A 27,153-nucleotide genomic window follows, 5' to 3' on the forward strand; every position below is an offset into this window, starting at 1 on the left:
TTTACTGGGAATTTACTGCGTACCTGGAACTTTACCAGCATTGCCTTTCCAATCTTCATATGCCTATGGCAAAGTCACTCTAATAAATCCTGTTTCAAGGATGAGGAAATTGGGGCGCCTGGGTGGCCCAGTCCTTAAGCGTCTGCCTTCAGCTCAGGTCATGATCCCAGGGTGCTGGGATGGAGCCCTGCTTTGGGCTCTGCTCAACAGGAAGGCTGCTTCTCCTTCTCCCCCTCCCCCTGCTTGTGTTCCCTCTTGCTGTCCTGTTCTCACTCTGCCAAATAAATAAAATCTTTTTAAAAAAAAAGAAAGGGGGGGGATGAAGAAATTGGGATTTACATAAATTGCCAATAGACCCATCGAATCCAGTAAATCCAACAGCCCCGCCTCAACTCTGAGTTCATCCCGACGTTGCCCTAACCTTCAAGGGTCCAAATTTGGGGCCAACCAAGATGACTTCCAAGATCAGACCCTGGGCAGCACCACGAGCTCTCCCCCGCCCCCTGTAGCGAAGGGAACGCGGGTCTCTCCTCCCGCCCACCCCCGGTCAGCGGCGCTGCGCTGCGATGCGCATGCTCGGCCGCAGAGCACGGCGGGAAAGGGGCGGGGCCTGCGTGACCGTTTGGCGTCGAAGTTCCTTTGAGAATCCTCGTGTGGCCAGCGTCTCTGAGAGAAATTAGTAAGCCCCCTTAAGCGGCCGTAGTGTCGGTATTCATTCCTGTGCCTTACCGGAAAGGGGCAGAAAGTTTCGCCTCTCGGAGGGAGGATGAAGCGTCTGGTCGGGCCGGGGTCCTAAAGATGGGTCCCTGAGGGCGGATTCTGCCATGTGAGGGTCGGGAGCTCGGGGTCAGGCCCCAGGATTGCGTGGTTGCGGTCTCCTTTAACCGTGTGCTCAGAGTCGGGGGATCCGTGCCCCGCGTCTCCAGCGTTTCATGCCGCCTGCTGCCCCTGAGCCGTTACTGGGAGTTCAAGCCTTTGGTCTTTATCCGCGGCCTCTTCTTAAAACATTCACCTGGTCATACGTGTAGTTCTCCTTCATTAAGCAGTACTGTTTTTACAAACAACTTTAAAGAAAATCATGGAGGTCCTTTTCCAGTTAGATGTGTACACGGAATCTCAGCTAAAAGATTAAATAGTACAAAAGTTTGACTCGATAAATTCGGACTTGAAATTGGGATTGACTTGAATTGGGATTAATTTATCGCTTTATTTCAGTATATTGCTTTAGTGCCCAGGATTGATAGTATCTTGGTTTGCATGGACTAGTGTTTGCAAACGGTACCTTCCAGCTTCTCAGGTGCGGTTTCAGTAAGAGCTGAACCACTGATAACACCTGACGGTAACTAGTATTCTTCATGGCAAATACACAACACGAGAAGCCTTTAAAATTTATAACAAGAACTGTATTACATTTAGCCCTGGCAGTATCAGGACTCAGTAGTTTGCCATGTAACTCTCGGGCTGAGGCAACAGCGTTAAGGGAGTAGATGCCCTTGCCAAAATAGAGAATTTCCCTCCGCGTGAGTGAACATATACAGGTCAGAATCCAAAAAGGACAGGTGAAAAGCTGTAACCTTCCTCATCAGTGACACGGGTATAGAGAATTGAACTGCATTCACCTGGGTGGCAGGAAAAGCTGTTTTCTGAAAGTCAGTGTTAATACAGCACAAATTAATGCTTTGGACGTCTCCAAAATAATTAACATTTGGTCTATGACACAGTTAACTGTTTATCTCATGATTTCATTGTTTTTAAAGTAAATTAAAAAACACGAATGAAACGTTTGCTGAACCGCAAAAGCTACTGATTTACAAGGGTAAGCATGCTCTCTCTCCAGCCTGGAATATCCTTTCATCATTGCTTTGTAGGCCCTTTAAAACCTAGCTCAGATTTTATCTTCTAGAAGACTGTGACCATTTTCTCTTCCCTCATTTCTGCTTTTTACCTTGCATACGTTTATATTGTTACAATTATCCTGTGCTAACAGAGTATTACAGAGTGTTGGGACATCCTGATTATCCCTCTGATTGTAGTATGTAGGCACTTCATAAATAGTGGCTCCCCACTGCCTGTAGAATTAAGCGTGGAGGTTTTAATTTGGTTTGAAAAGCACTTAGTCTTGTGCCTCCAGTCTTTCTGTCAAACCAGTAAAAGAGCTTGCAGAACACAAGTGGTATAAAACGTATTTTTGCAAAGTGTAATGAGGAAGTGGCTGTAATGCAAAGAAGTAAAAAGAGTATATCAGCTTGTGGACACATTGGTCCCTTTATTTTTCTTGTAACCATTACCACACTATACTAATTACTGTAGCTTTATAGAAAAGTCCTCCAACTTTCTTTTTTGAGGTTGTTTTAGCTGTTCTAGGTTTTGTATACATTCCATATACATTAGAATCACTTTGCAAATTCCGCAAAAACTGAGATTTTGATCTGTAGTTCAATTTTGGGGAAAACTCATTTAACAATATTAAGTCAAAGAGCATGCTATGTTATTTATATCTTCCTTGATTTCTCTCAGCACTGTTTTGTTTTTAGTGTAGAGATCTGGACATATTTCATGAGATGTCTTCATATATTTGATATTTTGTGATGCTTTAGAAATCATTGTTACAAAGTTTTTACTTTGGGGGACACCTGTGTAGTTCAGTCGGATAAGTGCCTCTGCCTAAGGCCAGGCTCAGGTCATGATCCCGGGGTCCTGGGATCAAGTCCCACATCCCGCTCCCTGCTCGGTGGGGAGCTTGCTTCACTGTCTGCTGCTCTCCCTGCTTGTGCACTCATTTGCTCAATCAATCTCTCTCTCTCTGACAAATGAAGAAATAAAATCTTCCTTTTTAAAAAAAATTTTTTTAGATTTTATTTATTTGACACATAGAGAGATCACAGGTAGGCAGAGGGAGAGGGGGAAGCAGGCTGCCTGCTGAGCAGAGAGCCCCATGTGGGGCTTGAGACCACGACCAGAGCTAAAAGCAGGGGCTTAACCCACTGAGCCACCCAGGTGCCCCAGAAATAAAATCTTCTTAAAAAATAAAAATAGAGGTGCCTGGGTGGCTCAGTGGGTTAAAGCCTCTGCCTTCGGCTCAGGTCATGATCCCAGGGTCCTGGGATCGAGCCCTGTATCGGGTACTCTGCTTGGCGGGGAGCCTGCTTCCCCCCCTCTCTCTGCCTGCCTCTCTGCCTACTTGTGATCGATCTCTGTCAAATAAATAAAATCTTTAAAAAAATAAAATAGAGGGGCGCCTGGGTGGCTCAGTGGGTTAAGCTGCTGCCTTCGGCTCAGGTCATGATCTCGGGGTCCTGGGATTGAGCCCCACATCGGGCTCTTTGCTCAGCGGGGAGCCTGCTTCTCTCTCTTTCTGCCTGCCTCTCTGCCTATCTGTGATCTTTCTCTGTCAAATAAATAAAATAAATAATACTAAAAAAAATTTTAAATAAAATAAAATAGAATAAAAATAAAAATAAATGGACCTTGAGAGCTTGTTTGGAGGTTCTAGCAGGGGAGCTCAGCTTTATTTAATTGTCCTAGTAAAAAAATGATTTTTTAATATTGACCTTCCTAAATTCACTTAATAATTGCAGTAATTACTTGGAGATCCTTTTGGATTTTAAATGTTTACAACATGTCATCTATAAATAATGACAGTTTTATTTCTTCCTTTTCAAGATTTCTTTTCTTTTTTTGCATTATTAACCTGACTAGAACCTCTAGAACAATGGTGAAGTGGTGAGATGAAGTTTTTAAATGTTGATGTTGTATTATCCTGTGATCCTTCTAAGTTCACTTATTCAATTATTTTACTGGGTGGGGAGAAGATATTCCTTAGGGTTTTCTGTGTACACCATCATGCTCTCTATAAATAAAAGCAGTTTGTTTACTTCTCCCTTTCCAGTTTTTATACCAGATTTCCATTGAGTATTTCACTTTAACTTAAAGAATATTCTTTAGCATTTCTACAGTATAGGTTTGTTTGTGATAAATTCTCATTTTCATTTACCTGAAAATCTCCTGATTTCACCTTTTTTTTTTTTTTTTTTTTTTTAGATTTTATTTATTTATTTGACAGAAAGAGCACAAGTAGGCAGAGTGGCAGGCAGAGGGAGAAGGAGAAGCAGACTCTCCGCGGAGCAGGGAGCCAGATGTGGGGCTCATCGCAGGACCCTGGATCATGACCTGAGCCGGAGGCAGACCCTTAACTGGCTGAGACACCCAGGCACCCCTTCACCTTTATATTTGAAGGATATTTTTACTGACTAGAGAATTTTAAGTAGGTTTCCACACCCCTCCCTCCAGCTCCTTAAAGATACTCCATTGACTTCTGGCCTTCATTGTTTCTGAGAAGAGAACAGTCTTTTTTCTAATTTTTGTTCTCCTGTATGTTGTCTTTTTTCTTCAGCTGCTTTTAAGATTTTTTTTTTTTTAACTTCAGTTTTCGCGAGTGTGACTATGATGTGGGTAGTTGTGTTTCCCTTTTATATTTACCTTATTTGTTATGCATAGAACTTCTTGAATTTGTGTGGTTTGATATTTTTCTTCATTTTGGGGAAATTGTCTAGCCAACAGTTCTTCAAATACTGCTTCTGTTGGAGTGTCTGTTTTCTCTTATTCTGAGACTCTATTTACATCTCTTTTTTTTTTTTTTTTAAGATTTTATTTATTTATTTGAGAGAGAGACAGTGAGAGAGAGCATGAGCGAGAAGGTCAGAGGGAGAAGCAGACTCCCCATGGAGCTGGGAGCCCGATGCGGGACTTGATCCCGGGACTCCGGGATCATGACCTTGAGCCGAAGGCAGTCGTCTAACCAACTGAGCCACCCAGGCGTCCCTCTATTTACATCTCTTGTTCTGAGACTCTATTTACATCTGTGTTAGACCTTTTAGCCTTGTTCCGCATATTTATATTTATAAATATTTATATATATATATAAATATTTTTATCCTTTTATGTATCAATCTGAACTACTTTATACTATTGATATAAAATGTATTTATTCATAATTTCCAAATTTTATTTTACAATTCTCAAATTTCCATGACTTTTTTTTTTTTAATTATTCCAGGACTCTCCTAAACTTCTCCATCTTTTTCTCTATTTTCTCAAATGTCCTAGCGTGGTAATACCAATATGAGTTACCTATAGGTCTGTTCTTTTATCTTTTTTCTTTTCTTTTCATTGGTTTTCAGTCAGTCTTATTTGGGGTTTTTTGTTGAGATGTACCCATAAATTTTTATTGTATTACGCATGAAAAAATTTAAAGACTCTAGGTGCACTTCCTCCAGAGAGGGCTGTTTTCCTGTAGGCAGTCAGGTCTAACCGACTATATATATATATATATTTTCCCCCCCTCAACAGATTATATTGATCCTTTTGAGGGTTAGTGTTACCCCTTTTTAGGGCTGATTTATTTTGGTTTGCCCTTTCTCAACTGCAAGTCCAAATCTTTACCAAATCCCCTCTACCTTTGCTGGACTTAAATTTCAACTTTGTTACTAGCTCTGCAAAGCTCCTAAAATCTCTTCAGTTCTTTAGACTCAACCTGTTGTTTTCTGATAGATTTTTTAGTGTCACACTCTATAGATGTACATTTGGAAGTCAGCTAGTAAGTGGAGGAGGAGGATATTTGTATGCAAATTAGGAGACTTGTTTCTCCTTGGTTCTGCTTTGTGGAACCTTTGTTCCTGTCCTTCATGCTTTGGCCACCAGAACTCCCATCTCCTTAGCTAAGTGTGCTGCTGTTTTCTGCTTGGCCTTTTTCCTCTACTCTGTCCTGTCAGGTGTGTTCAGGGGTAAAGCCTGTTAATTTATCTGTTGTGCCTGGATTTATCATCTCTTTTTTTTTTTTTTTTTTTTTTTAAGTTATCTGTACACCCAATATAGGGCTTGAACTTATGACCCCTGAGATCAGGTGTTTTGTGCTCTGGCGACTGGACTGAGCCAACCAGGCACCCCTAGACTTACTAGTCTTTTTTTTTTTTTTAAGACTTTATTTAGGGACGTCTGGGTGGCTCAGTTGGTTAAGCGGCTGCCTTCGGCTCAGGTCATGATCCCAGCGTCCTGGGATCAAGTCCCACATCGGGCTCCTTGCTCGGCGGGAAGCCTGCTTCTCCCTCTGCCTCTGCTGCCACTCTGCCTGCCTGTGCTCGCTCACTCTCTCTCTCTCTCTCTCTGGCAAATAAATAAATGAAATCTTAAAAAAAAAAAAAAAAAAAGACTTTATTTATTTGTCAGAGAGAGAGAGACATTGAGAGCTTAAGCAATAGCCACAGCAGGCAGAGGAAAAGCAGGCTCCCTGCTGAACAATGTGGGACTCAATCCAAGGACCCTGAGATCATGACCTGAGCCCTAGACAGACACTTAACCGACTGAGCAGGGAGCCTGCTTCTCCCACTCCCTGCCTCTCCCCCTGCTTGTGCTCTCTCTCTCTCTGTCAAATAAATAAATAAAATCTTTTTTAAAAATGTGAATTTGGTTTTCTGCTTCATGATATAATCCTCTTCGGTTTAAATTAAAATGTTTTAATTGGTTATTACCAAGTGGTATTAACTAGCAGGAACATGTGCCACATTTATCCTAGGACTATTACTACTCTGCGACATACATGGTTTATCCCCAGGTACGACTAGAGATAGATTATATTAAAGAAGGTTTCAGAGCACCTACCTGGCTCAGTTGGAGGAGCATGTGACTCTTGATCCTAGGGTCATGAGTTCAAACCCCACTCATGCTTCTCCAACTGAGCCAACCAGGCACACCCAAAATAAAATCTTTAAAAAAAAAAAAAAAAATGGGGGATCTGGGTGGCTCAGTGGGTTAAGCCTCTGCCTTCAGCTCAGGTCATGGTCTCAGTCCTGGGATCGAGTCCCACATCGGCTCTCTGCTCAGCGGGGAGCCTGCTTCCTCCTCTCTCTCTCTCTCTCTCTCTCTGCCTGCCTCTCTGCCTACTTGTGATCTCTGTCTGTCAAATAAATAAAATCTTTAAAAATAAAAAAAAATTAAAAAAGGTTTCTAGGGCTTAATTTACTCTAATGTGCATCTTGTTGGAAAAAGAAGTACTGAATTTATATTTCATACATGTTTTTTGCTCTTTTTGTTTTTTCTGATAGCTAAAGAAATGTTGTTTACTGTTTTCCCTGCTTCAGAAATATATTTTAGATTAATTAATTACACTTTCAAGGTGTTTTCCATTATTTGCCTATTGGTGTGATAACTGACATATTTGAAGGGACTCCAAGATGCAAAAGCTCATAGATGCTTTGTTTTATTGATTTTTAGACTTGCATATTTTCTTTCAGGTGAATGACAGTCTAGTAGTTAATTTCCTGTGAGTTTTGCTTTGCTGGTTGTGTGTAATGCTCACATGGGCTGGGCAGAGGCCATAGAGCTTTTATTGCACTTCACAGGCCTTACTCATTCAGTTTTCTGCTCTAGAATAGGTACTTTCAGTAAAAGCTACCAGAAAAGTGGGGAAAGGACCAAAGATGAGAGAAAAGAAGACGGAGGGAACCAGTCTGCCCTGGAAATAGGGGCATTGGGGCTGAGCAATCAAAAGGCCGTTGAAGGAGGCACCTGGGTGGCTCAGATGGTTAAGCGTCTGCCTTTGACTTAGGTCATGATCTCAGGGTCCTAGATCAAGCCCAGCTCAGCTCAGCTCAGCTCCCTGCTCAGCAGGAGAGCTACTTCTCCCTCTACCTCTGTTCCTCCCACCTGCTTGTGCACACACAGGCTCTCTCTCAAATAAATAAAAATCTTAAAAAAAAAAAAAAAAAGTCACTTGTAGTTCCTCAAAAGCTATAAAATGGAATTATTTTTTAAGCCTGAATGTGCAGCAATCTTCTTTATTTTGATTTTTGGATTTTAACTATCTTATATAGTTACCAAAAAGGAATCCATTAATGGGGGAGGAGGGGCAGGCATGAGGTGTAAATGGAAAATAGATTCAAAACATATTTAGAACGTTTATATTGACCCACTTTGGTGATTAGATGTAGGAACTTTAAGGGAAGAGGAACTTAGGATTACCCCTAGTTTTTTGGTTTGGGAGATTGGGTATATAGGATAGTTGATTTTACCAAGAAAGGAAACGTGTAAAGCAGGCTTTGGGATTTTATAAGAATATAGTTTTAAGTCTCTTGAATTTGAGGGACCTGTGGAGCATCCGAGTGGAGATACTTAGTAGGCAATTAGGTATATGGGCTGGAGCTTAGAAATATAGGGGGAAATCAGCCTATAAATGATGGTTGAATCCAAGGTTATGCCCAAGGAACAAGTGAGAAAGAGTCCTGTGGAATTGTGCTTTGGAGGAACACAAATATTTTTATTTTTTTAAAGATTTATTTATTTGAGAGAGAGCGCAAGCTGGGGGTGGTGGAGAAGTAGAACAGAGAGCTTGAGTCAGAGCTCTATCCCAGGACCCCAGGATCATGACCTGAGCCGAAGGAAAATACTTAACTAAGAACTAAGCCACCCAGGCACCCCAGAACACAAGTATTTTAGAAGCAGGTGAAATAAATATTTGAGAAGAAGACTGGCAAAGAGATAGGAGGAGAAATAGGCCTTGGAATCATAGGATTCAAGGAGACAGAGGTTCAAGGGTGAGGAAAGGGAGTGGCCAGAGAGAAGGCAGTAGCTTTAAAAGTTGGATCCTTGGGGCGCCTGGGTGGCTCAGTGGGTTAGGCCGCTGCCTTCGGCTCAGGTCATGATCTCAGAGTCCTGGGATCGAGCCCCGCGTCGGGCTCTCTGCTCAGCAGGGAGCCTGCTTCCTCCTCTCTCTCTGCCTGCCTCTCTGCCTGCTTGTGATCTCTCTGTCAAATTAAAAAAAAAAAAAAAAAAAGTTGGATCCTTGAATGTATTTGAGTATTTATATGTGAAGAACCAATAAGGAGGGAAAGAGGAGTTGAAGAGCATATAAATAATAATCGGCTCTGTAAGAGGGCAGTGGCAGAGGAGAGGTAATGAGTACAGGTATTTGGATTAACCTTGGATAGAAGACTATGTTTTCTAAGACTATTTAAGTTAAAAGTAAACTTGTGTGTTTGGTGAGCTTATGCTCTAGGCAGGCCTGGGAGAATAGAAGTGGAGAAAACTAGAAGAAAGCGTGTAGATAGGTCTACCAAAGAATTATATAACAAAGCTATGTTGGGGAGTAATGGATGAAGGGAACAAACCCAGTGTTGCACTGTGAAGGAACCTTGAGTCCAAGCTGTCTAAAGACCCTTTCTGCTTTCAGAAGTTAACCATATTTAAAAGGACTAATTTTAAAATCAGACTCTCCCATCAATTCATATTTTAGGAACCTAGATACTATTCCCCAAAAAGAAATTCATTAGTTTGGAACAGGAGGATTCCTTTGCATCAAACACCAAGATGAAAGAATCACCGATAGATGGTAAATGTGACAAAGTGGGGACACCACAACTGGGACAGCTAGATGAAATTAAGACGGAACCTGAAAATGCTCAGGTAAATATCCTACTTTATTTTCTTTTTTGTAGAGCAGCATTTAAGTATGCATTTCAGTTATGCAGATGCTGGTTTACTGGCTAAAAACCCACAATTTTATCTTCCCCTAAGCAGCTGGTCAAATAATGCAGGGTATATGGCGTGAAGTGCCATCACAACTATATGGAAGAATATGATCTGAGCAAAAAATGGATGTTTGGAATTGGGTTTTGGATTAATAAAAGGATTGCTTAGGATATTATGGGCCTAGCCAAGGTTAACATATTTTTGTTTTCATTTTTCTTAACTTGAAACAATATGAATAACTAATTAAATGTTATTATGCTCCTGGCTCTACTTAGTACATTATGAATTCTTAGAATTTTTTTCTTTGTAGTTATTTTGCCCAAATCAGTTCCATGTTTATTCATAAACTTCTTTAGATGTACTATATGCTAAAGAACCTGTAAATGATAGACTGACTCAAGCTGTTAATGTTCTGTATGTAATGCCACATTTCCTTAAAATGTTTATATATGAACTAGCTGAAATTTCTAAGGAAACAAAAAGTAAATTCAACTTTACTTTATTTCTGGTATTCTGTTTAGAAATAGCCTAAAGTAAATCAGTATTAAGTAAGGATAGGACTCCCATTGAGTTGGTGACACTGGGGAATGTTGTCCATCTAGGAAGTATTGGTTGCTTCTTCAAATCTATGAACATTGAAACACATAGATCATGTTTAGAGTGCCTGCTGCTCTGAAAAGTCCTCTCTAAGACTTATTCAGCCCTCTCCAACAACTTTTGTGTTTAAGGTCTTTATGAAGACCGTTAGCTGTTATTGATTAGAACTAAGGAGGTAAAATAGGTGTCACTATTGAGAGTGTCTCCTCTATTTGTGGTAGCTTATGGAAAGACTACATGAACAAAAATTACTGAAGTCACATCTAGATATGATAGAATATAATATATATAATGTATAGAATATAATGTGTCAGCCAAAGGGCACCAAAAGGGGAGTGCTCACCTGTGGTTCAGTTCAGTTATACAATTCACTGCACAAACTTTAAACATAATTTATTATTATTTTCTATAGAATAACTAGTTGTTTTATGCACATTGAAGTCATTATTTTCTTTCTTTCTTTCTTTCTTTTTTTTTTTTTTTTAGGAGTATTGTCAAGCCCAGCAACCTAAAACTCAGGAGAATGAACTGAAAATAAACACTACATTTTCAGACAGTGGTAATAGAATTACTTAATCATATTTATTCTAACCAATGTAATAGCCAGTTTACTCTGCTTTTTTAGAATGTCTTTGAATAGTGCATTGTTTCTTTGGAGTTTCAAGTCCAGAAGTAACCTCTAAAAGAAAAATAAAAGAATGCATACTTAATTTTACATAAATACTAATTTTTTTCCTTCCTGTTTTGTGTTTATAGCTCCACAGTTGACTACAGGCATTCAGCTTTCCCTGACATCATCTGGCATGAATAAAATGCTTCCTTCAGTTTCAACCACAGCTATTCAGGTTTCCTGTTGTGGTTGTAAAAAAATTCTTCAGAAGGGGCAAACTGCTTATCAGAGGAAAGGGTCTACTCAGCTTTTCTGCTCCACGCTGTGCATCACTGAATACATTTCATCTGCCAATTCACCAGCTCTTCCCAGGAGAACTTGTTCAAACTGCTCAAAGTATATAATTCTAAATTATGTCCCTTTTACTTCCCTACATAGATTTTGATCAGAGTCTTGGTTGTAACTGTCTACATTTTCATTTTTTCTTTTCTTAACTTTTTTTTTCTTTTAAGATTTTAGTTATTTGACAGAGAGAGCGAGAGAGCACAAGCAGGGGGAACAGCAGAGGGAGAACGAGAAGCAGGCTCCCCGCCGAACAGGGAGCCTGATGTGGGGCTTGATCCCAGGATCCTAGGATCGTGACCTGAACCAAAGGCAGATGCTTAATCATCCGAGCTACCCAGACGCCCCTATTTTCATTTTTCTGAAGAAGTATCACCTTGGTTTAGTGAAAGGAAGCTGCTTCTGCTTTCAGTTCCTCTGTTAGATTCTTCAGACATACTTTTTTTGTTGAGAGATTTACGGAAATTAAAACATAAGGAGTTCTGTTTCTCTGCAGCTTTAAATATAATGTGACTACTGAAACTGACTTTCCTACCCTTTCATTTGAAATTCTCTATAAATGGGATTATTATATACTCTTTTTATCATTTAACAGTATAGGGTGCAAACCACTATCACATTAATCATAGAATAATTTGAATCTTCCAAGGTATAAAGTAGCCAGGGTATAATATTATAAAATAATGTTTCTCGTAATGGTAAATGAAGTTATTTGATTCTTTTGCAAAATTGAATAGTCATAGGTAAACAGGGAAGGATATAATTTTTTCAAGATTTCAGTGAGCTACTGTTGGGGTTTGTATTGCTAACTATATATGTGTGTGTGTGTGTTTATATATATATATAGTTATTTATTTGACAGAGATATATATATTATATAGGAAGTAGTAGTAACTTTATAATGAATTAGTGGAAAATCTCCAAGACTTTGAGGGGTGCCTGGGTGGCTCAGTTGTTAAGCGTCTGCCTTCAACTCAGGTAATGATCTTGGGATCCTGGGATCGAGCCCTGCATCAGGCTGCCTGCTCCACAGGGAGCCTGCTTGTCCTTCTCTCTCTGCTTCCACCACCCCATTCCTGCTCTCTGGCTCTCAAATGAATAAAATCTTTAAAAAAACACACACAAAAAAACTTCGAACTCTACCCTGAGATGTATAAAGGATCAGTGTGCTTTGAGACTTCTATTGTAGTATAATTCTGGTTTGTTAAGTACTCATTAAATGCTAATGCTAAATTTTAAATATTTTTGTTTCAGAACAAAAAACACGTAAGCCACTGGTTTTGTTTGTAAATATAATAAATTCCTTTCATATATCTTATTTTGGAATCAGATTCCCATAATTTAAATCTTGCTTCCTCCATTTACGTTTATATTGTGCAACTAATAGGAGCTGTATCAATATCATTTGGGAGCTTATTAAATAAAAATACAGAATCTCAGGCCTTACCCAGGCCTACCGAATCAGATTGCATTTGTTCCCAGATGATACATCTATATGCTAAAGTCAAACATTGAGAACTTCTTAGTATTCCCATTTGTTTTATTAAATGCACATAAGAATTATGAGCATTAAATAATAGATTCAAGTGATCAGAACAATACTGGCATATAATAAGACCTCAATAAATGTTAATTATCACTGTTATTCTCTTAACAAACTCACAAACCCTTTTTATTGGTTGCTTCAGCTCTTTGTTTGGCTGCTGCGTTGGGTATTATCCTTTGCTTTGAGTCTTACTACCTGAAACTCAACCTTTCTCTTGTGTTTTTTCAACCCTTCAATACTATGTCTTTTTTCCTTTTTGCTAAGGGCTATAAGGCACTCTCTTCAGTCTGCTTTCTTTCTCTGCAGAATCATAAAACTGGAAGGGACCTTAGAGATCATCCAGTCCAAACATTTTCTTTTGGTTTTGAGGAAACTGAGGTCCTGAGAAGTTAAGGTATCATGTTACTGTGTTTGGAGTTTACCCATTATCCATCTTCAGCAGATCTCCCAGACAGATTGAAAAGGCTGAAACAGGAAAGATATAGTGTGTAAGTCATTTTCTAAGATGGAGAAATCCAATATGAGCAAAAATAATGAAAAAGGTTTTACTTCCTTTGGAATACAAATTTTTTGGATACAAAATACCATTGTATAGGTCGGTAGAAAGTTGGTAGTAATGCTTAGGCTGGGAGAGGCCATCCATTGTTCAAAGTAACCTGTGCTGCTTTTTTAGAAAATTTTTTTCTTCCATATTTATTAGCATCTTGTATTAATACATAGTTTTCAAGATTTTTTTTTTTAAGATTTTTTTTTATTTATTTGACAGAGATCACAAGTATGCAGAGAGAGAGTGGGGAAGCAGGCTCTTCGCTGAGCGGAGAGCCCGATGCGGAGCCCGATCCCAGAACCCTGGGATCATGACCTGAGCCGAAGGCAGAGGCTTAACCCACTGAGCCACCCAGACGCCCCAAGAATTTTTTTTTTTTTTTTTTTTTAAGATTTTATTTACTTATTTGACAGAGACACAACAAGAGAGGGAACACAAGCAGGGGGAGTAGGAGAGAGAGAAGCAGGCCTCCCACCGAGGAGGGAGCCCAATTCGGGGCTCGATCCCAGGATCCTGGGATCATGACCCAAGCTGAAGGCAGACACCCAACAACTGAGCCACCCAGGTGCTGCCATAGTTCTCAGGATTTTAGCTAATTATCAGTTAGTATTGAGGTTTCTTTCATAGCAATGATTTAAAATCTGTTTTCAGTTAATGCGGTATTTATTCTGTTTCATGAACCAAATAAAAGTTATCTTTGAAATGGCATTTTTAAATCATGTTGGAAAGATAAGACCTCTTTTGAGAGCAATGTATTTAAGAAGTGTCATTTCTGCATTTTAGTATCCTAGTTGAAACCAACCAGAGATTCTGATCGCTATCAACAGAGTTCAGAATATCCTGGTGCACTAAGACTATATAACACTTACATGTAGGAAAGTTGTTCAGTCCTGTGCTTAGAGTTTGTTTAAGCTAATTTTAGGCACTATTAAGAAAATTTATTTTTTAGTTTTTTATTTGTAATGACTCCATAGATTAGAAACCAGGAATCTAGTATACTGGTAGCAGTAAATATCAGTAAGTATTTTCAGACTTCCATGCTCCTGCCGATGCAATTTCTTCTATCTCCCTTTCCATCTGCTAATTTTTTTCTGTTTTAAAGGTCTTCCTGAAATATCTTTACCTCTTGTCTGTTGCCGCACCATTTTTCCTCTCCTCTCACTAACTCCCCCACCCACTCAGAGTCATTGTTCCATGATTTGTGTTTTAGTAGTGTTCATATTTCCCACAGCATTAATCATAAAATTAATGTTTTTAAGGAAAGAATTGATATTGTCCCAGTTAGACTATGAAACTTTTTTTTTTTTCTTTTAAGATTTTCTTTGTTTATTTGAGAGGGAGAAGGAGCAGGGGGAAGGGCGGAGGGAGAGGGAGAAGCTGGCTCTCTGCCAAGCAGGGAGCTGGATGCAGGGCTTAATCCCAGGACCCAAGGATCATGACCTGAGCCAAAGGCAGACACCTAACTGACTGAGCCACCCAGGCGCCCCTAGACTATGAACCTCTTGAGATTCGGAACCAGATCATACTCATCTTTATATTCCCCATGCCTAAACACTAGCTGGTACACAGTGAATCCTAGAAAAATTTTTGTCAAATGAAGTACAAGGATAGCACAATTCAGATACTGCTTTTAAATTTTTTTTTTTTTTTAATTTGTGAGAGAGAGAGAGAGAGAGCGCGCATGAGAGGAGAGAGGTCAGCAGGAGAAGCAGACTCCCTGCCGAGCAGGGAGTCCTATGTGGGACTCGATCCCAGGACTCTGGGATCATGACCTGAGCAGAAGGCAGTCGCCCAACCAACTGAGCCACCCAGGTGCCCTCAGATACTGCTTTTAGAGCTATATTTTAAACCAGTAAACAATTGATTCATGATAATGAAATGAACCTGTTATCTTTGGTACCGTCTATTTAAGAAGGAGGAAAATCATAATACACCGAAAATTTGTAAGTGTTGAAATGTTAAAATAGTGTTGATTTTAGGAATATTTCATCTGGAAAACTATTATCCTGCAAAATTAATATTCTGAGTAGCCAGATATGGCAGTTCTCAAACATTTCTGGTCTCTGGACCCCTTTACACTCTCAGAAATTTTTGAAGAGCCAGCAAGCTTTAGTTGATGTAGTAGTAGGTTCTAACTACCAATATATACTATGTTAGAAATTGAAACTGAGAAATTTTTAAGCTAATTATTAACTCACTTAAAAATAACTCAGGGATGCCTGGGTGGCTCAGTGGGTTAAAGCCTCTGCCTTCAGCTCAGGTCATGATCCCGGGGTCCTGGGATTGAGCCCCACATCGGGCTCTCTGCTTGGCGAGAAGCCTGCTTCCTCCTCTCTCTCTGCCCGCCTCTCTGCCTACTTATGATCTCTGTCAAATAAATAAAATCTTTTTAAAAAAAAATAATAACTCAGTGCTTATTAACATAAATATTTTTAATGAAAAATAGCCATATACATTAAGCATTATTTTACCAGTTTTGCAAACCACTTCAGTGTCTGACTAGGTTTTCACATCTGCCTCTGTGTTCATTTTATTGGAAAATGTTGTTTTGGCTGAAGTGTGAAAAAAATCTGGTACTACAAATATGTATTTGGAAAAGGGAAGAGTGTTTTTCAATAGCCATTTAGATTTTGTGGGTTCTCTGATACTCTACCAGAAAACAGATAGTACTTAAACGTTAGTTACAACGTGAAAATTGAAACCATGAATTTTTTTGTACTGTTAGGTTAAAATACATCAGTCTTTTCTATTTTGAATGGTTTTTTTTAACCCATGAATGAATGATTTTTGTTACATGCTGTCATAATTTGGAAAATACTGGTTCACTGAGTTATGTAGATCTTCCAAATGTTGGCAAATTTCTTTTTTCTTTTTTTTTTTTTTTTAAGATTTTATTAGAGAAGAGAGAGAGAGACCGAGAGAGAGGGAGCGCATGAACATGAGCAGAGGAGGAAGCAGGCTCCTTGCTGAGCAGAGAGCCTGATACAGGGCTTGATCCCAGGACCCTGGGATCATGACCTGAGCTGAAGGCAGACACTCAACCAACTGAGCCACCCAGGCACCCATGTTGGCATATTTCTTTATACAATATTTTAAAAATCACATTTGTTAAAATAAACACACACCAGAAAATCACCACTAATCTTATCAGGAAAGCTTAACTATTGGGAAGCAATCAAGTTGGAGATGGCAAACATTCCTAAATTCTGGTGTTCAACAAAAGTTCAACTTTTATCATTGGCAATGAATACTGCCAGTTGTTTATCTTGAAGTAACAATGTTACTTCAATTTTTGAGAAAATATTTGCCAGCTACCCACTCTAGATAATAGTTTGTTCTTTCAAGTAAAAATGTATTCCGTGAAAAAACGTAGCTACCTCAAGTTGTAACTCTTAACATTCCCACGTGAGATTTACGTTGAGAAAACCATCACACTTTAGTGTGCAAGAGTATTACTTAATGCTTGTGTCCCATATCACACAAAATACTAAAAAGAGGTTGTCAAGGATGAAGTTTAATAAAGTAAATGATTTTTACAGCAAATGTGTGGCATTGAGTAACACATACTAGGACATTTTGGTTCAACTGCCTTAATTTGTGCTAAGGCTCTGGCGTTTGACCCAGCATCATTTTTTTTTTCTTCCAATGTATTGAGGTGAAATTCACATAACAAAAAGCCACATCAGTAGTAGTACACTCACAGTGTCTAGTTCAGAACATTTCTGTTACTCCAGTGTATCCAGTAGGCAATTTCTCCCCAGAGGTCTCCTCTCTCTCTAGCCCCTGGTAACCACCAATCTGCATTCTATTTATGGATTTATCTATTCTGAATATTTCATATTAATGGAATCCTACAGCATACAACCTTTTGTGTCCATCTTTTAGCATAATGTTTTCAAGGTTTATATGTATTATGTAGAGCAGCACTTCATTCCCTTTTTTGTAGCTAAGTAATATTCCATTGTATGGATATAGCACAGTTTGTTTATCCATTCATTCATTGGTGAACATTTGGGTTATTTCCATCTTTTAGCTGGTTTTTTTTGTTGTTTTTTTTTTTTTTTTTTAAAGTAAGCTCCAGAATCAGTGTGGGGCTTGAACTCAAAACCCTGAGATCAAGAGTTATGTGCTTTACCAACTGACCCAGCCCAGGGTCCCTATATGTTAGCTGTTTGAAATAGTGTATTTATACTTTTTTGAGTACTTCAGTTCTTTGGGGTACATATCTAGGAGTGGAATTGCAGCAGCCCGGGGTTGATTTTGCACCATCAGTTGAAATGTTAACATAGGGAAAAAGGCTTTTTTTTTTTTTGGACAAATAATATTTTAACAAAATAATTTTGTTCTGGTGGACCCCTCTAAAAGTATCTGGAGGATCCCTGGAGTTTTTCAGACCATATTATGATATCCTCTGTCTTGCAGATTACAGAGTTGGTCAGGTATGAATATGTGATTTCTCATCATCATTCTATTACCACTAGCACTAACTAATATAAACTAGGTAATCCTCAAAATGGCTATCAGTTGTGTTTTATAACCCTTACTTTATAGATGAGGGAATCAACATTTGGGCGTATACATGACTCACCCATCATTATGTAATGTAAGTCCTGGAACTAAATACCAAATTCAGGTTTTCTTATTTCAAGGCTGATGTCAGTGCTGTTGCACAGTCTAAAGGTGGATGAAATGGGAGAGGGTTACTTGAAGGAATGCTTTAACTTATAAAAGTGTTTAATGGTACCCTTGTTTTTCTTTTTAGAGACATCTTAAATTTAAAGGATGTGATCAGTGTTCAGCTAGAAGATAATACCTCTAGCAAGAATTTTTGCAGCCAATCTTGTCTTTCATCATATGAAGAAAAAAGAAAAGCATTTGTTACAATATGCACTAATAGCATTTTAACCAAGTGCAGCATGTGTCAGAAGACTATTGTTGTAAGTTGCATTTTTTTTAACTTTTAGGGATTCTGATTATTTTGCTTAAATATTAGAATTTTTACTGAATTTTTTTAAATCCTAGATTCAATATGAAGTGAAATACCAGTATGTGAAACACTGTCTATAGTAATGCCTGTTTTCGGTTTCACTCCAACAACTTCATCACGGTCTGTCTTGAGAACTGTGGGGCTTCCTGTTAAACTGTCTCTAGCCCAGTTCATATGCTTCAGATGAAAGGACAGTCCCATTACTCTAATAGTTCAAAGAGTGGGGTGCCTGGGTGGTTCAGTCAGTTAAACATCTGACCCTTGATTTCAGCTCATGTCATGAGATCAAGCCGCACATGAATCCCACTCTGCTCAGTGCAGAGTTGCTTGTCCCTCTCCCTTGCCCACCCAACGCAGTCGCAGACTCTCTCTCTCAAGTAAGTAAAATAGTGAAAAAAAAATAGCTCCGAGTATTCTAGCATATAAGCAGATAGGAATATATGTTGCATGAAGTAAGAACCACTCCATTGGGGGCACCTGAGTGGCTCAGTCGTTAGATGGCTGCCTTCAGCTCCGCTCATGATCCCAGGGTTCTGGGATCTAGCCTCCTGCTCAGCGGGAGGCCTGCTTCTCCCTCTCCCACTCCCCCTGCTTGTGTTTCCTCTCTGTCTCTCTGTCAAATAAATAAGAATCTTTAAAAAAAGAAGAAAAAAAAAAAAGAACCACTCCATTTGAATTTGACTACATGGGACTCAAATGAAACATCCAAGACTGAGTCTCTTCCATTAGTTCACTTGTGGATGGTCCCACTTTAGGAAAATGTGGGGATTAGATTTTAGTACCATTGGGAATAGTTTCAGTTGATAGGATAGTGAAGAAGATTAAATAAAAGACTTCTGACAGTTTCTCTTACATAACAATTCATGGTAAATGCTGTATGGAGATTTTCCTCAAGAATCTCAGGATGATCTGGCCTTCAAGAAAAGCCAAGCACATAAAAGGTTGTTTATAAACTGCAAATAAAGATAGCAGGGGGGCACCTGGGTGGCCCAGTCCTTAAGCATCTGCCTTCAGCTCAAGTCATGATCCCAGAGTCTTGGGATCGAGCCCCACATCAGGCTTCCTGCTCTGCGGGAGGCCTGCTTCTCCCTCTCCCGCTCACCCTGCTTGTGCTCCCTCTCTGAGTGTGTGTGTGTGTGTGTGTGTCAAATAAATAAATAAATCTAAAAATGTATATATGTAGTAGAAATAATGGCCTACTGATCAGTAAGATTCAACCACAAAGTGTTTTTAATTCTATGTTTTCTTATACCTAAGCAAGGTTAAAATGAACCCAGAATGTCACATGCTTTTCTAAATGAGAAATAATCCCCTATTTCTGGTAGGAGAGCCTGGGGTGGGAGGTTCTGAGAGCAGAGAAGCTAGGTCCTGCTTTGGTGGACTAAATGAGATTAATGCAGGGACGCCTGGGTGGCTCAGTCAGTTGAGCATCTGCCTTCAGCTCAGGTCATGATCCCAGAATCCTGGGATCGAGGCCCACATCAGACTCCCTGCTCAGAAGGGAGTCTGCTTCTCCCTTTCCACATGCCACTCCCCCTGCTTTGTGCTCTCTCTGAAAAATAAATAAAATCTTTAAAATAAAATAAATGAAATTAATGCAGTTAATGGTCTGAGCCCCTTTCATGAGGTAGGGTTGAAGTTGTCTTACTTGTTCAGATGATGCTTTGAGACCCTTTTTTTACTCCATAAATTCTTCCTTAAAATCATGCAGTTGGAGATAGGATTCTCATCAAGTCTGAATAACTCAAATAGGTCATTTGTAAGCCACATCTTTTTTTTTTTTTTTTTTTTTTTTTTTTTTTAAGATTTTATTTATTAGAGAAAGTGAGAGACAGCATGAGTGGAGGGGAAAGGGCAGAGGGAGAGGGAGAAGCAGACTGTCTGCTGAGCAGGGAGCCTCATGTGGGACTCGATCCCAGAACTCTGGGATCATGACCTGAGCCAAAGGCAGATGCTTAACCAGCTGAGCCACCCAGGCCCCCTAGGACTTCTCAAAATATAAAAAGTCATACTAGTAAAGTATAAAAGAATTTTCAGAGTTATGCTCTGTTTTTTGTTTCATTGTTCCTTTGCCGATACCCTGTTTTTCACAAAAGAAAATCTGTTTTTTTTTTTTTTGAGCATTTATTTATTAGAAAGAGAATGGGGGCACGACAGAGGGAGAAGCCGACTCCCTGCTGAGCAGGGACCCTGATGTAGGACTCAGTCCTAGGACCTTGGGATCATGACCCAAGCTGAAGGCAGACACTTAACAGACTGAGCCACCCAGTAGCCCCTGCATAAGATATTTTCATTTGTCCTTGTACTTATGCCCCCAAAAGCAGTTCTTGTTCACCATTGCCTTAATTCCAGGAATGATGGTTCCTGTTTTCAGTAGAAACAATAGATGGTACGTCTCACAGTTTATATCATTTATCATTTACCTTTGAACACTTACTGTTTCCTGAATGCACTATATTCTTTTTTTTTTAAGCTGAAAGAATTTTTTTTTTAAGATTTTATTTATTTATTTGACAGACAGAGATCACAAGTAGGCAGAGAGGCAGGCAGAGAGAGGAGGAAGCAGGCTCCCCGCTGAGCAGAGTGTCCAATGTGGGGCTCGATCCCAGCACTCCAGGATCATGACCTGAGCCTAAGCAGAAGCTTTAACCCACTGAGCCACCCAGGCGCCCCCTGAATGCAGTATATTCTATGTATTTTACTGCTTATATGCTACTTTCTTACAATATGCTTGTAATTTTTACCATGAGGTTAGCCTAGAAAAACAGTGATTCCCACAGCTGTTTTCTGGCTCCTCCTCAGTACCAATGGAAGGCTTTCCTGAATTAATATTCAAAGTGGAATTGAGGAAAGAGAGATGATTGTAAGACTTTCGTTTATTTATCCAGTTGGCTTTGATTGCCTGGAGTGATGAACATATTCTGTGACCTCTTTCTTCATTGCTTGCTTATATATTACTGCAGCTACTAATAGATATCTGGTAAATAACACAAATAGTGATTTATTGACTGTTTCTTTCATTTTTGTCACTGTGATCTGTAGTGCCTTTTTTTTCTCTTCTTTTTAACTCAAGTTAGTTAACATATTAGGGTATTATTAGTTTAAGGGTGGAGTTTAGTGATTGATCAGTTGCATATAATACCCAGTGCTCATTATTTTTTTCTGGTTTTTAAGAAAGTATAAAAATGTGGCTTTATTATCATCACTTGTCATGTTATAACTAAGAGCAGTAATGATGAGTATATTTTTGTTTGTTAATAATATATGTCATATACCAGGAATATGAATATTACTTTAATCTCTAAACAGAAACCAACCAAAACACTTACATCTGTTCCTTGCAAATCATTGAAGCCCTCAGATGAAATGATTGAGACCACCAGTGACTTGGGGAAGACAGACCTTTTTTGTTCTATTAATTGTTTCTCTGCTTACAATAAAACTAAGATGGAATCATCTACAGGTAATACTTGTTTAGCAGTTATCAGAGGTTTAGAAAATGTTGAAGAATATTACTGCTTTCCTTTATAACCTTGATTCATCTTGAAATTAAACTGACTTAAGAGTCAAAACAATGTAGGGACGCCTGGGTGGCTCAGTTGGTTGGGCGGCTGCTTTCGGCTCAGGTCATGATCCCGGCATCCTGGGATCGAGTCCCACATCGGGCTCCTTGCTCAGCGGGGAGTCTGCTTCTCCCTCTGTCTCTGCCTGCCACTCTTAGTCTGCCTGTGCTCACTCTCTCTGACAAATAAATAAAATCTTTAAAAAAAAAAAAAAAAAGTCAAAACAATGTAAAATTCATTGCAAAAAAATGTTTTCCAGGCGTGCCTGGCTGGCATGAGCATGTAACTCTTAATCTCAGGGTCATGAGTTCAAGCCCCACATTGGGCAAGGAGCCTACATTTTAAAAAAAGTTTTCCAGTAGTTTTTTGTTTTGTTTTGTTTTTAAGATTTCATTTATTTATTTGACAGAGAGACACAGCAAGAGAAGGGAACACTGCAGGGAGAGTGGGAGAGGGAGAAGCAGGCTTCCCACCAAGCAGAGAACCTGATCCCAGGACTCTGGGATCATGACCTGAGCCAAAGGCAGATGCTTAACGACTGAGCCACCCAGGCGCCCCTCCAGTAGTTTATATAAAAGGAAGCCTACTTCACAACCAGAGATTTAATATTTATTTAATAAAGATTTTTGTGTTAAAATACAGAATTTTGTACTTAGCCCTGGTTTGTAAAAACAAGGTTACTAGCCACATTTTTACAGGAAATAGAACTAGTTGGAAATACTTGGAAGTTCACTAATAGAAAAGCACAAGTGGGACGCCTGGGTGGCTCAGTTGGTTGGACGACTGCTTTCGGCTCAGGTCATGATCCCGGAGTCCCGGGATCGAGTCCCACATCAGGCTCCCAGCTCCACAGGGAGTCTGCTTCTCCCTCTGACCTTCTCCTCGCTCATGCTCTCTCACACTGCCTCTCCCTCAAATAAATAAATAAAATCTTTAAAAAAAAAGAAAAAAAGAAAAAAGCACAAGTAACCCAAGACCAACTTTGTATCCCATCAAAGAGCCTCATATAGGACCATTGGTCCTATTTACTTAAAGTAAATGATGCCATGGGCTTGTACATTGTAAACTGGCTCATTATAGAAATCTTTGCAATACTAGCTTAGACACTAGTCTAGCTCCATTCTTGTTGAGGGTTATGCATCTTGAAGGAGTTAGAAATGATACCCATTAGGGCGCCTGGCTGGCTCAGTCGTAGAGTGAGCAACTCTCAATCTTGGGGTTATGAGTTTGAGATCCATGTTGGGTATAGAGATTGCTTTAAAAAAAAATAATAAAATCTTCTTTTAAATGATGAAAAATGATACCCATTGGGAAATTCTTTTTTTTTTTTTTTTTTTTCCATTGGGAAATTCTAAAGGAATCTCTTTCTTTGTGGGTAATTTCTGAGAACTTGTATGCAAAGGTAAAATAGGTTAAAAAATGGAAAATATAAGTTACCAGTCTAAGGTTATTAATGTGTTATCCTAAAGAACCTGGCCATCCTTAAGCCGTACTCCAATATCCAGCAATACCTAAAGCTATTAGATTTTAAGATTTTGTTTATTTACTTATTTGACCAAGAAAGAGGGTGTGTACAAATAGGGGGAGCAGAGAGGGAGAGGGAGAAGCAGGCTCCCCACCAAGTAGGGAGCCAGATGTGGGGTCAGCCCCAGAACCCCAGGATCGTGACTCAAGCTGAAGGCAGACACTTAACCCACTGAGCCACCCAGGTGCCCCAGGCTATTAGATTTTTGCATTGTTTGTTGAAACATTTATTTTAAACAATGCTTTGTGATTGATTGATTCTGCTTGGTTTTGCGAAATCTTTTTATTTTTTTCAGTAAATGTTTCCATGGTACATGATGCCTCAACGGATACCTTTTCTCCAAAGAAAGATACAACTCCAGTTATAAGCAATATAGTGTCATTGGCGGATGCCCGTGTTTCCCTGCCCATCATGAACTCGGACGTCTTACAAGGTAAAATTGATAGGAAGGGTACTTGACATACACACTGTTTCCCATCCTTGATGAATCTATCTATATTCTAAGGTTGTTTTTGTTGTCTGATATGAAATAAGCAATTGTAGTTTATGATGCTATTTTATAGCATATATTTTACGGCACATAAGATCTTGAATTGATGATACTCTTTTATTTTAGCAGATACAGTATCTTCAGTAACAGCAAATGTCATTGTAGATGTAAGTTTTGTCCTTCATATTTTTGACACTGTCTTTTCTTTTTTAAGCATATTTTGTGCATATATGTGTGTGTGTGTGTCCATATATATATATACAAGCATATTCATTCCTGTTTTTATCCAAGAGCTCAAAAAAGTTGAGCAAGAAACATCTTTTGGTATTCACATTCAATTTCCCAAATGTCCGGTTTGACTTCAGATTATTAATACGAATATTTAAACAGAAGTATTATTAGTCACAGTTTTTCCTCTGGGTTCTTTATTACCTTTTTCAATATTCTAAGTCACATGAGCAATAAAAATTATTTTTATTACAATTACATACCAAAAGATTCTTAGAACATTTAATGCTAAATCTAGATTGCAACTTTATATTATAAATAATTGTTAATGTTTCCCCCTAGTGGACCTCATATTGTAACTCACCCATTCATTTTATTGTGTTGTTAGAATAGATATGTATGATATTTTTAATCATTTGAAAACTGTTCAAACAAATGCTTTTTTCTTTTTCTCCCTAAAATTTCTAAGAGTTTACCCAGTGAATCAAGTAGTGGTGTTGCTACTAGTAGTGTTGAACAGCCAAGCCTTTCACCATCTTCATCAATACCCAGTCAGCCTACGGTTGACTCCAGTGTAGAAGTACAAAAAGATCAAGTGTCGGACCAAGATGCTTCGTACAATATGAAATCTATGAAAATAAGTGAAGGACTATGTCACCCAAAATTTACATCCAGAGTACAAAAAATTAAAGATAAGTCACGAAACATTAAAAAATCTTGGTGTTCAAATTTCCAACATTTGAAAAATAATATTAAAAAGGATGTGACATTCTGTTACTCATGCCAGTTGTTCTGCCAAAAAAATTTTAATTGTGGAGGAGAATCTTTTACAGCCCAAGGAATTTCTAATTGGAAAAAGACTCTAGAAAAATTCAGAAAGCATGAAAAAAGTGAGATGCATTTGAAGTCATTGCAGTATTGGAGGGAATACCAATTTTTTGATGAAGCTGTCAATGATAATTTATCTATTCATTCAAAACAGATTGAAGGAAATAAAAAGTACCTAAAGCTTATAATTGAAAATATTTTATTTCTTGGGAAGCAGTGTTTACCATTAAGAGGAAATGACCAATCAATTTCATCTGTGAATAAAGGCAATTTTTTAGAACTGTTAGAAATCAGAGCAAAAGATAAAGGAGAAGAAATATTTCGACTTACGAATTTACAAGTTGACTTCTATAATAGTACACAAATTCAAAATGATATTATTGAAATAATAAAGACTGAAATGCTTCAAGATATTGTGAATGAAATCAATGCCTCCTCAGCTTTTTCAATAATATGTGATGAGACAACTGATAGTGCCACTAAAAAACAGCTTTCGATTTGTGTAAGATACCCACAAAAAATGTCAAAGGCTGTCTTAATTAAAGAAAGATTCTTGGGTTTCATAGATATTGAAGAGATGACTGGGACTGACTTACATGGGACTATCAAAACTTACCTGCAGCAAATTGGAGTTGATTTGAATAAGATATGTGGCCAGGCCTATGATAGTACCACTAATTTGAGAGGACAGTTTAATAAAATTGCAGCAGAATTCAAGAAAGAAGAGCCAAGAGCTTTGTACGTACATTGTTATGCGCATTTTTTGGATTTAACAGTGATTACGTTTTGTAAAGAAGTGAAAGAACTCCGAAGTGCTCTAAATACTCTCAACTCTTTGTTCAACACTATTCATATGTCTGGGGAAATGTCTGCAAAGTTTCAAAACATTTTTAAGCTAAGTCAAAACAAAACATGCAAGAAACATACATCACAATCATGTTGGACAGTCCATGATCATATATTACTGTCTGTGATTGAGGGCCTTCCAGAGATTATTGAAACATTGGAAGTTGTATCAAGCCATTCTTCAAACACAAGTTTAGCTGATGAATTGAGTGATTTGTTAATACTGGTTTCCAAATTTGAATTTGTCTTTTGTTTGAAATTTCTTTATCGAGTGTTAAGTGTTACAGGAATTCTTTCCAAAGAGCTTCAAAGTGAAACCATAGATATTTTTTCATTGTCTTCAAAAATAGAAGCAATTTTGGAATGTTTATCATCTGAAAGAAATGATGCCTATTTCAAAACTATCTGGGATGGAGCAGAGGAAATATGTCAAAAAATAACCAGTAAAGGTTTTGAAGTTGAAAGACCTTCTTTTCAGAAAAGAAGAAAAATTCAGAAAACAGTAGATCTTGGCAATTCAGATAGTATGTTTTTTCCTACTTCAACAGAAGAACAATATAAAATTAATATTTATTACCAAGGATTGGATACTATATTAAATAATTTAAAGCTATGTTTTTCAGAGTTTGATTATTGCAAAATGAAGCAAATTTCAGAACTGTTATTTAAATGGAATGAACCATTAAATGAAACAACAGCCAAACATGTCCAAGAATTTTATAAACTTGATGCAGACATCATCCCAGAACTTAGATTTTATCGGCAATATGCAAAACTTAATTTTGTCATAGATTATGATCGTATCAACTTCATCAATCTTGGCTGTTTGTTTATCCAGCATGGTCTTCACAATAATATTCCTTGCATATCAAAGTTATTATATACTGCTTTGTCTTGGCCAGTTACTTCAAATGCTGAAAATTCATTTTCTACACTGCCCCGTCTTAAAACATATTTATGTCATACCATGGGACAAGAGAAGCTTAGCGGTCTAGCCCTAATAGCTATTGAGCAGGAATTGGTAAATAAACTGATGGAACCTGAAAGACTCAATGGCATTGTGGAAAAGTTTATCCATCAGATGAAAGAAACGTAACACTTGGCTAGTTTGAATTTACCTAAAAGAATTTTGTTATTTCTGCTGTAATGTTTGTTTTATTTCAAAATTTTATCTCCTAAGAAAAAGATTTTTTTTTCATCAGAACGTGTAACATTCACTTGATTCAAAATTCAGGAAACAGACTGAAAAGAGAAAAGTCTCCTTCCCCTTTTCAGTACCCATTCCCCCTCCGTGTAGTGTTTGTTCCTCAAATATCCTCCTGGAGATATTTTTCACGAATAGTACTCCGTAGTCCACACTGTTCTTCAACTTGTCCACTAAAAACATATTTTTGAGATTGTCCTATACCCGTGCATAAAGAGTTTCTTGATTTTTTTACAACTGCATAAAATTTCACTGTATGAACGTACCATAATATATTTGAGCAGTCCCTAACAATAAACACTTTAATTCTTTCCAGTA

At 38.4% G+C, this 27,153-nt stretch overlaps 1 protein-coding gene across 5 annotated transcripts; it reads left to right on the top strand.

Annotated features, from left to right (window-relative positions):
• Positions 1-633: 633 nt before the first annotated feature.
• LOC111143077 (zinc finger MYM-type containing 1) lies at positions 634-27,153 on the top strand. 5 transcript variants are annotated; one of them, XM_022496535.1, is made up of 10 exons: positions 634-679; positions 1,758-1,816; positions 9,287-9,456; positions 10,606-10,678; positions 10,876-11,125; positions 17,927-18,101; positions 21,461-21,614; positions 23,535-23,672; positions 23,856-23,896; positions 24,427-27,153. In XM_022496535.1, the coding sequence occupies exons 3-10, from the start codon at positions 9,361-9,363 to the stop codon at positions 26,725-26,727; spliced, it is 3,228 nt and encodes a 1,075-aa protein (XP_022352243.1). In that variant the 5' UTR covers positions 634-679; positions 1,758-1,816; positions 9,287-9,360; the 3' UTR covers positions 26,728-27,153. The 5 variants fall into 5 exon arrangements, with proteins under 5 accessions (XP_022352243.1, XP_022352245.1, XP_022352246.1 ...); XM_022496537.1 differs by lacking the exon at positions 634-679 and having other exon boundaries at positions 702-1,816; positions 23,859-23,896; XM_022496538.1 differs by lacking the exon at positions 634-679 and having other exon boundaries at positions 702-1,816; positions 10,606-10,675.

Source organism: Enhydra lutris, unplaced genomic scaffold (genome assembly GCF_002288905.1).
Source record: "Enhydra lutris kenyoni isolate GAN:26980312 unplaced genomic scaffold, ASM228890v2 scaffoldscaffold9, whole genome shotgun sequence".
NCBI classification, from domain to species: Eukaryota; Metazoa; Chordata; class Mammalia; order Carnivora; family Mustelidae; genus Enhydra; species Enhydra lutris.

Coding starts and splice junctions, on each gene's coding strand:
- LOC111143077 (XM_022496535.1), top strand. CDS start 9,361: ATGAAAGAATCACCGATAGATGGTAAATGTGACAAAGTGGGGACACCA. Junction 9,457..10,605: donor CGGAACCTGAAAATGCTCAG/GTAAATATCCTA, acceptor TTTTTTTTTTAG/GAGTATTGTCAAGCCCAGCA. Junction 10,679..10,875: donor CACTACATTTTCAGACAGTG/GTAATAGAATTA, acceptor TTGTGTTTATAG/CTCCACAGTTGACTACAGGC.